Source organism: Propithecus coquereli, unplaced genomic scaffold, assembly GCF_000956105.1.
Source record: "Propithecus coquereli isolate 6110/MARCELLA unplaced genomic scaffold, Pcoq_1.0 Scaffold119, whole genome shotgun sequence".
Taxonomy (NCBI): domain Eukaryota; kingdom Metazoa; phylum Chordata; class Mammalia; order Primates; family Indriidae; genus Propithecus; species Propithecus coquereli.
Genome location: NW_012135969.1, coordinates 8,293,952 through 8,306,585, shown reverse-complemented (window position 1 = coordinate 8,306,585; position 12,634 = coordinate 8,293,952). Strand labels below are relative to the sequence as shown.

The 12,634-nt window shown below is 37.0% G+C and overlaps 1 protein-coding gene across 4 annotated transcripts in view; it reads left to right on the top strand.

Annotated features, from left to right (window-relative positions):
* Positions 1-12,634, top strand: part of SPAG9 (sperm associated antigen 9) — a 131,441-nt gene that overhangs the window by 54,339 nt on the left and 64,468 nt on the right. For all 4 annotated transcript variants that reach the window (XM_012662618.1, XM_012662592.1, XM_012662609.1 and 1 more), the window contains one exon: positions 3,549-3,699. In XM_012662618.1, the coding sequence (XP_012518072.1) occupies positions 3,549-3,699 (151 nt within the window). The remainder of the gene's footprint in view (positions 1-3,548; positions 3,700-12,634) is intronic.

The window sequence follows — 12,634 nt, the reverse complement described above, 5'->3', positions numbered from 1 at the left end:
GCATGCCTGTAGTCCCAGCTACTCGGGAGGCTGAGGCAGAAGGATTGCTTGAGCCCAGGAGTTTGAGGTTGCTGTGAGCTAGGGTGATGCCACGGCACTCATTCTAGACCGGACAACACAGTGAGACTCTGCCTAAAAAAAAAAAAATGTATTTGCAAAATTAAACACATCAGCTAATATTTAAATACCCAACTAAAAAATGGATATATGGAACGAAGGCAATTAAACAAAAGATTATAACAAGGATTCTGATGGTTGATGATAGGTTTGTTTTCCAGACAGTAACAGCAGATGTTTCAATCTGGGGGTTTAAATCTGCCACTTGATATTTTTCCATATGTATCCCATTTATTTTTTTTCCCTCTCTGAGTTTTACTGAAGCATTTAATACGTAGAGTACCAAATATGCATACCAACATAGTACAGGACTAATGTTTACCTTTCAGGGTTTCTTTTCAAAAGTAGGATTCTAATGAACTTGCCTAATAACATGTCCTTCTCCTCACAGACCCCCAAATCTTAATGTAATTTATCGGTAAAATAAGGAGAGAAGAAGAGTATGAAGTGATATTATTTTTCTAGAGTTGGAACAATGTAACCCAGAACATCATTGACCCACTTGACAGATAGTTGTCAGTCTCTGAATAGAAGCACTCTCCCTATAGAGCAGTTTCTGAATGATTGATACAAGCAAGATGAAGAGATGGGAATTCTATTTGTATTTTTTATGCCCCCCCCATATTTGCATTTTTGATTATAGATTTAGTTGACTGAAATAGGAAAGTAAAATTTGGATTCATGGAAGACTACTTCTTCCAATAATTTTCAACTTTTCACTATTTGATATATGTGAAAATCAATGTGTTATCATGTATATAGGATGGTAACTCTAACGACAGGGTTGTATTTTGATTTCTTTTAGCAGCGTGCTGGATTCACCTAAAGGCTATATTATCTTCCTGGTTGTCTTTGCATTTTGGGTTAGAGAACTTTTTGTTAGACTCAGTCTGATTAAATTCCCATTCACTGTTTGCTAAAGTCATTAAGGTATGCTAGAATATAAATAAAAGTCAACTAGTAGCTCTTAGACCTCTTGAATTTTCAGTTCCCAAAATATGTCCCCCCCCAAATTGGAGGATAAACATCAGGTTGACATATCTTTATTTTATCAAGTACAGACATGAAAAAAAAATCCAGCTGCCAATAACTGTCACCATCATCTGATGAAACAAAGGGCATTTTAAGTCAAAGAAGCAGGAAAAATGTAGTTTAAAATAAGAGTCAGTAATTCTCAAGAAAGAACAGGTTCCATGTTGTATGGAAATTTGTATGTGTGCAATGTGTACTGTGTTGTCCACTAAGGAAATAAATAATAATGCCTCTTTCTGCCATGGAATTAAAAAAGTTTGTTGCTGACCAGCGTTTAGGAATAACCGATGTAAACAGAATAGCTGACTAGTTACTTTAATTTTTGTTGTTTGGTTGTTCTGGCAGCTTATAATCACAAACTTAGATTTGGGGGTGGGAAACCTGCTGCCTTAGGCAACTTGTGGCCTTCTAGGTCTGTAAGTGCGGCCTTTGGACTGAATCCAAATGTTACACAACAAATCCTTTTTTTAAAAGGGAGAGAAAGATGAAGCTTTTCTTCCCTCCTTTGGTGCTTAAAAAAGAACAATCGTGAAATCAGAAGGCCACAGGTTCCCCACCCCTACTAGGGAAAAGCCCTGCTTTTAAATTTTATTTCCTCGTGCATATAACTTTAATGAAGTACAATCTCTCAACCCTTTGGCTTCACCTAATCTGTAAGAAGATGTTCTGACAGTTTTACTAACCCCTTTTTATTGTTAGGAATGAAAGAATACACCCTTTGTGTTAAGTGAGGGTAGATTTCAAAATTGGCTTAAGTTTCTTGGTATAAAAATGTATTTACAGAATAAAAGACTTATTTAGCAAAACTTAATATTTTCCCACTTTCATTTACAACCTCACTGTTTTTATTCTACCTTGGATTCTTACCAGTAGAGGTATGAATTCTGGGAGGCACCTAAACCTTTTGGTGTCTTATTTCTTTCTAATTTCTACACTTTTGGGTTAGTGACCCAGTGTGACCTGTCAGTAGGCTTGTTTCTACCCTCTAAAAGCACTCTGATTTGGAATCTTATGTGCATCAACAAAGGATGTATTTCTTGTTGAAGTTCTATTATTATTAAAATTATAACTCTTGTTCATTGAAATTTCCCACAAATCATTGGAAATTCAACAGTCTTTTATAGAATTTTCTGGCCTCTGTTTTTGGAAAAAACTGGCAATGGGTTTCTCTTATGTACTGTGCTTGAAAGGAACTCATATAGTGGTTCTGTAGAAAAATAGAGTTTTCCACTTTAGAAAAGATAAAAATCTTTTGAGTTCTTTTTACCATTTAATCAGTAGCCCTGATTTGGATAATATATTGATTTTTCCTCTAGGCAGAAAAGGCATACCCTGAAGAGGCTTCAGTAAACATCCAGGGATTAGTGTGAGGATTTGGAAAGTCTACAAACAGGGTTGGGCTCACTTCCAGAGGAAGGCGTTGCAGGTCCTCCTAAGGCTAACCTAAGGATGATTAAAAACTCAGCAGCTCTTTTCTAGATCAGACCAGACTACTGACTTCTTCCTGGGCAGGGAACTCATCAGTAACTTACATGATTTCCTAAACTATTTCTTACCACTTTTCTTAGTTGATTTCTTGAGGCTAATTTAAGTCTATGAGGCCAGGCAAAGTGGCTCTCAACTGTAATCCTAGCAGTTTGGAAGGCCAAGATGGAAGGATTGCTTGAGCCCAGGAGTTCAAAACCAGCCTGCACAACATAGCCAGACCCCGTCTCTACAAAAAAAAAAATTAGCTGGACATGGCAGTACTCCCCCGTAGTCCCAGCTACTTGGGATGCTGAGGTAGGAGGATTACTTGAACCCAGGAGTGAGGAGTTCAAGGCTTCAGTAAGCTATGATGATGCCACTGCACTCCAGCCTGCGTGACAGAGTAAGACCCTGACTCTAAAAAAACAAATATTTTAAAAAATAAGAAATTCTGGGAGTATGATGGCTCACACCTGTAATCCTAGCACTTTGGGAGGCCAAGGCAGGAGGATTGCTTGAAGCCAGTTCAAGACCAGCCTGAGCAACACAGTGAGACTGCTGTCTCTGCTAAAAATAAAAATAAAAATAAAAATTAGCCAGGTGTGATAGCACACCTCTAGTCCCAGCTACTCTCAGGAGACTGAGACAGGACGATCGCTTGAGCCCAGGAGTTTGAGGTTTCAGTGAGCTCTGATGACCCCTGCTGCACTCTAGCCCAGACAATAGAAAAAACCCTATCTGAAAAAATAAAAACAAAAAACCGGAAAATCTTATGAGACTCTATTCTTTCTTTTTGATAAATCTACTTGTTCATATGGGCAGACAGTATTATTTAAGGTGATGATTCTAAAGCAATGACAGTCCAGGCTTGTTATTTATAGTCATGACAAATAAAAAATAAATGCTTAATTTTTTCTCCCCTCTTGAAATAGAAAAGAACGCCCTATATCATTAGGAATTTTCCCATTACCTGCTGGAGATGGATTGCTTACACCTGACACTCAGAAAGGAGGCGAGACACCTGGATCAGAGCAGTGGAAATTTCAGGAATTAAGTCAACCACGTTCTCATACCAGCCTGAAGGTAAACTTTATTCTGCCGAAATTGTCAATTTATATTTTATTATAAGTTTTCTTATTCTAATTGAAGTACTAGACAACCAAAGCATAATAAAATGTAATAGTTTATATTCATTTTAGTTTGTAAAATTGGTGTCTTTTTTTAAATTGGAAATGAGCTCTCCCAAAGAGTATTATTTTTTTACTGTTGTATTTCAAGTTACATGGGAAAACAAAGTGAAGCATTATTGCATCTTGATTAGTATACTAGTGACAAAAATTAGTTTCTATTTGATTAAGGCTATATATTATGAATTTAGGGTGCAGTGACTAGTGAGCCTAATTATGTTTTTTAGAACTGAAAATCACTCTTACTTGAAATCCTTGGTTCACTGTCTAAAGCTTCACAATTGAGTACAATTTCACTTAAACACTGTTCCTTCCTCAAAACAACTTCATAAAGCAGTATACAAAAATGCATTGTGTTTAGCTAAAAAGATTTGGTGTTAATTCATTATAGGTTATATTCTTGACAAAGAACTTGTTGTCAACTTGTAATACGTATAATCAATAATATACTCTAAGCATGGAGATAAACTAATAATTAAATTTAAAAAATATTTATTTCCTGGTAACATTCTGAAAAAAATATTTAAAGTTATGTTCTGTATCTTATAAAATGGAATACTTGTAAAGGGAATATTGATTATAAAAAGATCTTTTGTTACATTGTAAAATCTACTTTATCATGAAACAAATAGGCCACCTACAATGAACACAAATGGATTACTTATATCTTATCTCCTTTTTCTGCTTTATTTTTCTCAGTAATACTTATCATGGTCTAAATATTTTATGGTAGCTCTTACAATGCTTCTAAGCTACTAAGTCATTTATTGTATATATTTGCCTCATGTGTTTCTCTTCACTAAGAACATAAGTTCTGAGAGGTTTATTTTCTGCTGTACCCCTTGCACTTAGAAAAGTGTCTAGCCACATGGTAGGCACTCAGAACATATTTGTTGAATGAATTATTTGTTTTAGATGTTAGAAAGAATCTTTTGGAATAATATAAATGGTCTTTCAGCTCTAGAAAGTAGAGGCATTCAGAATCATTCTGTTGACTTTGGAAATGTGCTCAAAACAAGAAGCAGTCAGTAAATATTTGATAGCTTTTCTCTTAATAAAAACTATTTTTCACAGTAAGGTTTACCTCACATTTTTCTCCTCCTTGCTCAGTTTGTTAGAAGCTAATAGTGCTCAGTATTAGTGCACAGTGATACCACTGGGAAACTCTCTCATTCTTTACTCCTACGGCCACACTAGCTTTTTTAGGCTGCCCGTAGGTTTAATAGATCTTCCAAAACATCTCATCTCTCCATCGCCTACTTGCCATGCCACCTTTCCCAAAAAAAAATTAAGTAGGAGGGATAATTTTAATACATCGAAAATGTATCCCATATGGTAACTATATTTTAATTACTATCCAAAAGTATACCATAAGAAAAGATTATTATAATTCTCTTATTATTTAATCCAGTGACGTGCTGTGGCAGAACTTCACTGGCAAGTTATAAACCGATTAGCAGATTATTAATATAAACTTAAGTAGGGAGTTTTTTGTGTCTTCCCTAGAGATACTAAGGGAAGTACTCCCCAGAGTTTCTAAAACAAAATTTTATCTATCTCTATTTGATCTGGACATGGAGCCACTAAATGAGATAGGCAACAGGTGAGGATTTCCAGGAATGAGGTGGTACGTTATAAAATGGCAAAGTCCAGTGTTAAGTATGTCTGCTGATTAGGACATATACAGTATTTTATTATTCACCTAAGCCCTTGTCATTAACCACTACCTTTCTCTAACCTTACAAAGGCTGGAAGTCAGGTTTAGGGTTTACTCACGGGCCACATGATGTAACAGGAATTGGACTAGACTCTCTCTAATTTAAAATATCCTGCAACTCTCATTTCTCCTGAGAACTTAGGGATGACCTAGCTATATTTAGAGCATGTTTTGACTTCATTATGAGAAAAACCAAAAGTGTGAATTATAATTACCATTAATTTTACTAGCGCAATTTTTCTGTGAGGTAAGGTTAAGACAAAAATGCTCTGTGAGAACGTCACATGATGGGTTATAACCAAGGAAACAGAGAACAATAGAAAACTTTGTGGCGGAATAGCAGATGAGGGGATTTGCCAGTGATCATAAAGTTACGGCCCTTCTTTGTTGCTACGTCGCAAATTTCTCGCTGCGAGAGACCTGTAGTCAGTGAGGTTGTAAATAATCCAGTGGATTTTCTAGGAATCATGCACCTAGAAAATGTACAAGTTCTCTCTCTCTCTCTCTTTTTTCCAAAGCTCCGTTGCCAGAGCTAGAGTGCAGTGGTGTCATCACAGCTCCCTGCAACCTCAAACTCCTGGGCTCAAGTGATCCTCCCACCTCAGCCTCCCAAATAGCTGGGCTACAGGCTCGCACCACCATGCCTGGCTAATTTTTACATTTTTTGTAGGGGTCACACTATGTTTCTCAGGCTGGTCCCAAACTGCTGGGCTCAAGCAATCCTCCCACCTCATTCTCCCAAAGTCCTGGGATTATAGGTGTGAACCACCTTGCCTGCCCTCAAGTTCTTAGAAAGGAGTATTTCTTAGTGCATATTGTTTCTTCTTTTTTTGGTACATATTATTTCTTGATTTATCTCCCACTTATGGAGATTGACAAACAAGTACATGAATAAATAAAATAATCAAATTTCAAGTATTGTTATGTGCTATTAAGAAAGCAAGGTAAGCTTGAGAGTAATTAGTAGGGATGGGTGCTTATTTTAGGGTGGTGAGGGAAGGCCTCAGAGAAGGTGACTTGCACCCTGACATGGGGACATGCAGGTGCATGGAAAGGTCTGGAGGAGTAAGTGTTTAAGGAAGATAAGATATATATATTTTTTTAAATAAAAGAAAAAAAATTCATTCACCTCTTTTTTTTTTTTTTTTGCCCCAAACGTGTTCACAGGAAAAGGGAGATAAGATATAAATAGCAATTGTAAAGGCCCTGGGGTAGGGACATACCAGCATGTTTGAAGAACGGTGGTTTTCTCTTCATCCCACTCTTCAAGCTTTCAGTCCTACCTACTGCACCAACATGCCTTTTGTCAAGGTTGCCAAAAGTGCCCATCTTTCCAAATCTAATGGAACATTCTCAGTCCTCATCTTTCCTTTTAGCAGCATTGGATGTATTTAAATACATTCAGCTTCTTGAAATGCTTCTTCCTTTAGTTTGCTACTACCCCCTGCCCCCGACTAGTTTTCTTCACTGCTCCTTCTCTATTGCTGGATTCTCTTTTACTTTTGGACCTCTCAATGTTGGGGTACCCCAGGGCTTAAACCTTAGCCCTGCTTTTAATCTGAGTAGATCAGATTCCATTTTTGTAAATGCCATCCACACATCAAGGTTCACAAATTTGAATCTCTAACCTTGATCCCTTCCCTGAACTCCAGGCCTCTGCATCCAAATGATTTTCTTTATAGTTTCCCCAAATATATATGTTTTACCTTGCTCCAGTCACCACCAGTAGAAACAGCCTCTTTCAAGGCCGATCCAAATGTCACAGTTTACATAAAGCCTTACCTGGTAACCTATCGATAGTCCTTGAATGGAGTTTAGAGATCAATTCAGAGCAGAAAACAGAGGATTTTTTGTTTGTTTTAAACTTTTGCTGGCATTAAATTATTTATTTATTTTACTTTTTTTTTTTTTTTTTTTTTAAGAAACGAGGCCCCACTATGTTGCCCAGACTGGACTAGAACTCCTGGGCTCAAGTGATCCACCTCAGCCTCCTAAGTAGCTGTGACTATAAGCACATCCCACTACACCTGGCTGGAGTTTTATATTGCATCATTAAAAGAAATTTTTTTCTGGGAGATGTCTAGTGAAATTGATAAAAAGAAACTCCTTATATTAAATGACCAAAACTGTTCTGTTAAAAAAAAAAAAGTGCTAAGGCTGGGAATGGGCAAAATGATAAGGTGAGGCTGTTCAGTTAACTGAATTATATTCACGAACAAGCTGCAAATAAAGAAGGAATTGGAGAACAAAAGGGCAAGTATAACCAAGACAATCCTGAAGAACAACAAAAAGTACAAGAACTTGCCTTACCAGATATTAAGACTATAAAGCTTTAATTATTAAGATGGTATAGTATTGCTTTATCTTCCCTTCTTCTTTCCTTTCTGCACAATTCAGTCCTGAGGCCACAGGTAGGGCCAAGCAAGGTTAGGCTCTGCAGGGTGAGGCAGGAGTGGGGCTGGTATCACAACCAAGCGAGATTAGGAGGGTATCCATGAGGGGATGTCCTGGTGTAGAAAGTCAGAGCCCCAGCAGTGTGAAGGACATCCCTGCAGAGGGGCAGCCTGGCTTGAGGGGCATCATATTCTAAACAGGGTGATGGGACCCTCCCCAGGGAGAGGTGCCAGGCATAGGGTGTCGACCTGAGCAGATGAGGAAGGTAGCATCTGTGTGTATGTGGGGAGTGGGGAGGTTGGAATGAAGGAGAAAGAAGATGCATAGGAAGAGAAGGGCATTGGTAGGGGGTTGTAGTGGCAGAGAGGAGAGACCATAAGAGACTTCAGCCCTGGAAGTCAAGGGCCAAGAGAGTTCTAGAATGGAAGGAGTTGTCAGCAGGGTTAGATGGTATAGAGAAAAGAGTAGAATGAGGATTAAATTTGTACATTTGTAGGTATAGATTTGAGTTGTTAGAGTTGTAGGGCCAATAACAGGAGTGAATGTGCATTATAAAAGGAGGAAGTATCAAGTACAGACTACTTAAGAAAGGTGGTGGTGGGAGGAGAGAAAAAGGATAACCTGAAGTGGAGATTGGCAAGGTAGAGTTACTTCTAGAATGGGAGAGACTAGGTTGTTTGTGTGCTCAGAAGAGAATTGAATAGAAAGAAAAACTGAAGACAAGAAAGTGAAGAAAGATAATTGATACATCAGAATCCTAGAAGATGGGCAGGAGGAAAGGAATCATGTATCCTGACTGCAATTCAAGTCTTCTTCATTGATGGGACACCATCATTTTCCGTAGTCTTTTGCTATTACAAATAATAATGTGGTGAACAATCGACCAAGGCCTAGCAAACAGTGTGAAAATTACATGGATGGGATAACACACGCACCTACACATGCACATTTGTATACGTACTCCAGAAAAGTATTTTTTTCTTTGAAGAGCCTCCTGGTTGTTGATTATTAGTAGAATGTGACTTTTAGAACTGAGAAAAACAGTTTTAACTAACTAGAAAGCAATTAGGTAGGTACCTACTTAGGAAAATTTTAAAGAGTTCTTTTAAAACCATATGACTTGAAATACTTTAGTAGAACTACTGTGAGAAGTTCTTGTTAGCATAGTTTGGTATGTAAAGCCAGTGGTCAATGTGTGTTGCATTCTTCAGGGGATGTGCTTAGCATACAGAGTAGGAAATGTCTAAACAGAGCCAGCATTCTTGTTGAGAAGAATTTTCCATCCTCCTCCCTTTGTGGTTAAATTCTAAAATTGTTCCTGAGTTTTCCCAAGCTTGAATTCTCTTGAATTCCCAAGCTTGAATTTTTATAGTAGTTGAACTGTACTTCTGTATTGTCTATTATTAAAGATTCCTATTATAAAATGCATATGTAATTTTAAATTTTCAAACAGTTAAAGCTCTCAGTTTTTAAAAACTTTTTTTCTTTTCTTTCTTTCTTTCCTTTTTTTTTTTTTTTTGAGACAGGGTCTCACTTATTTGCCCTGGCTAGAGTGCAGCGATGTCATCACAGCTCACTGTAACCTCAAACTCCTGGGCTCAAGTGATCCTCCTGTCTCAGCCTCCTGAGTAGCGAGGACTACAGGTGCACTCCACCATGCCTGACTAATTTTTCTGTTTTTTTTGTAGAGACAGGGTCTTGCTCTTGCCCAGGCTGGTCTCAAACTCCTGACCTCAAGTGATCCTCTCACCTCAGCCTCTGAAAGTGCTAGGATTATATGCAAGAGCCACTGTACCCGACCTAAAAACTTTTTTTGAAGTAATTTTAGACTTATAGAAAAGTTGTAAAAATAGCACAGAATTCTCATGTACTCTTCACCCAGCATCCCCTAATGTTAGCTAACCGTAGTATAATTATCAAAACTAAGAAATTAACATTGGGTACAATACTGTTAGCTAAACTGCAGACTTGTATTCAGATTTCACCAGCTTTCCCACTAATGTTCTTTTTCTGTTCTGGGATCCAATCCAGGATCCCACATTGCCTTTAGTCGTTATGTTTCAGTCTTTTCCAATGTGTGTCAATTCCTCGATCTTTTCTTGTCTTTCATGACTTTAAGACTTTTTTAAAATTAAAGAGTACTGGTTAGTTAGTTTGTAGAATGTCTCTCCATTTGGACTTCTCTGATGATTTCTCATGATTAGACTGAGGTTATACACTTTTGATAAAAATACCACAGAAGCCTTACATCTTTTCTTATTATTTCCTCTTATGTCAAAGGGTAAATAATGTTGATAAGTCTTTCTAGTAGTAATGTTAACTTTGGTCACTTAGTTCAGCTGGAATGTGTCAGATTTCTCCATTGTAAAGTTACTATTTTTCCTTTTATAATTAAAAAATATCTTGGTGGATATACTTTGAGACTATGCAAATATTCTGTTTCTTCTCAAACTTTCATCCACTGATTTTAGCATCCATTAGTGGATCTTGCCTACCAGAATTATAAATAAAATATTACTAATGATTATTTTCTATTTTTTTCATCCCTCTACATTAATTAGAGTTCTTCTGTAAGAGAGAGCTGTCCTCTTCCCTCCCTCCCTCGATTCCAGTTTGGACTCAGTGCATATATATTTTATTCTGTGGGCTATCCAAACTCATTATTTTTTTTGTTTTCTTGAATTCTTTAATTGTTCCAGCTTTGGCCTTGGGAGCTCTTTCAGGTTGTCTTCTATACTCTTTCGACATGCCCCATCCTTTTTTGAGGATTTCCTTCCTTACTGGCACTATAAGAAGCTCCAAGCTCTTATATTTTCCTTGCCCCAGCCCTAAAAAATCTACTACTTCTTCAAGAAGCCCTGGCTCATTTTTTTGGGAGAATGGTATTCAGGAACCAAAATGCAGGCATTAAGCATATTTATTGCTTAAAATGTCATTGCTTCTGGGCATTCTCTTTCTTTGATGCTCGTGTTGGGTTTTTCCATTAGTTTATACCGTATATTACCTGCTTATAGATTTTATATTAGTGTGTACAGTAGGGTAAAATAAATATAGGATTTTAAGAAAAAATGGATTATGTGTTGTAATATTTCATATTGTTTTTGCTTGTGACAGTGGATAAAGTATTTGTTCTATAACCTCAATTTTTACTTATAAACTTTTTTCCTCACATATATCTTCATTTGATAACTTTGGGAACCCCCCATAGTAGATAGTGTTTGAAGGAGAAAAAGGGCTAAGATTTAGTCCTTTCAATCTTTTTGTATTGTTTCCCCTTTTAAACTTGTGCTTGGGGGCCAGACGCAGTGGCTCACTTCTAGCACTTTGGGAGGCTGAGGTGGGAGAATTGCTTGAGGCCAGGAGTTTGAGACCAGCCTAAGCAACATGGCGACCCTGTCTCTACAAAATTTTTTAAACAAATTAGTTGGGTGTCATGGCACACACCTGTAGTCCCAGCTACTCAGGAGGCTGAGGCAGGAGGATCACTTGAGCCCAGGAGCTTGAGGTTGCAGAGAGCTATGATGATGCCACTGCACTCTAGCCCAGGCAACAGAGTAAGAACCTGTCTCCAAAAAAAAAAAAAACTTTTCTTGGAGAAGGGGGAGTATAATTAGTTCTCTGTTAGTGGATTTTTTTTTTTTCCTTTTTGGTGTATTTATTGTGTTGTATATTGACCAAGATGGTTATGTATGAAAATTGGTAAAAGTCTAAATAAACAACACTGTTTGAAAATGATGGTGTTGGAAGCTTATATTTTGAATGTGGCTTTTACAGATGTTTAATCTTTAAGCAAGCTTGTAGAATAGGAAAAGTTGTTTTAAATATTTCCTGTTGAAGAAAATGACCTTGCTTTTTCACTTTCAAAAATATTTGTTGATACTCCCTATGTTAGGCACAATGCCATATATTAGAATGTCATTAAGGTGCTCAGAGGTCTAGGTGTTTTATAAAACAGGCTTAATACTTTCTCTTAAAAGGTTATATTTCTACTTGGAAGGCTGAGGTGGGAGGATTGCTTGAAGCCAGGAGTTTTAGGCTACAATGCAGTATAATCGCGCCTATGAGTAGCCTCTGCACTCCGTCTGGCCAACACTGTGATACTCCATCTCTTAAAAAAAAGTTATATTAATTCAGCTTCATGATTTTTAATAACTTTGAAGAATATAGATTAAAAATGGAAAGTGTCTTCAACTCCAAGTTTCACTCCTTTCCGCCGTCATTGTAATAGTTGATGTATCCTTTGGACTTTTTTCTTTACGTATGTACATAGATAGCACATACTTACAAAATGTCTTTTTAAGATAAATGAGTTTATATTATAACTGTCTTCCTACAGCTTGCTTTTTTTTTTTTTCATTTTATAATGTATCTTGACAATCTTTCTACTTTTACATAGGGAGAACCACCCAATTTTTTATCTAGTTTTTGATGAAATGAATAGTTGAGAGTGGTTAAAGATGTTGAGAATCCAGAATCAAAGATCATATAAACAAGCAGTAAGTGCTTTCATCACCAAAAAAAGAGAGGGGGGAAAACAAGTAATTATATGAGGTGCTGGATATGTTAATTGGCTTGATTGTAGTGATTATTTCATAATGTATATCAAAACATCAAGTTGTACACCTTAAGTATGTACCGTTTTTATTTGTCAATTATATTAATAAAGCTAAAAAAAATCTAATAAAGAAGAGGCAATCTGGCTGGCTTCTATAAAGTGATC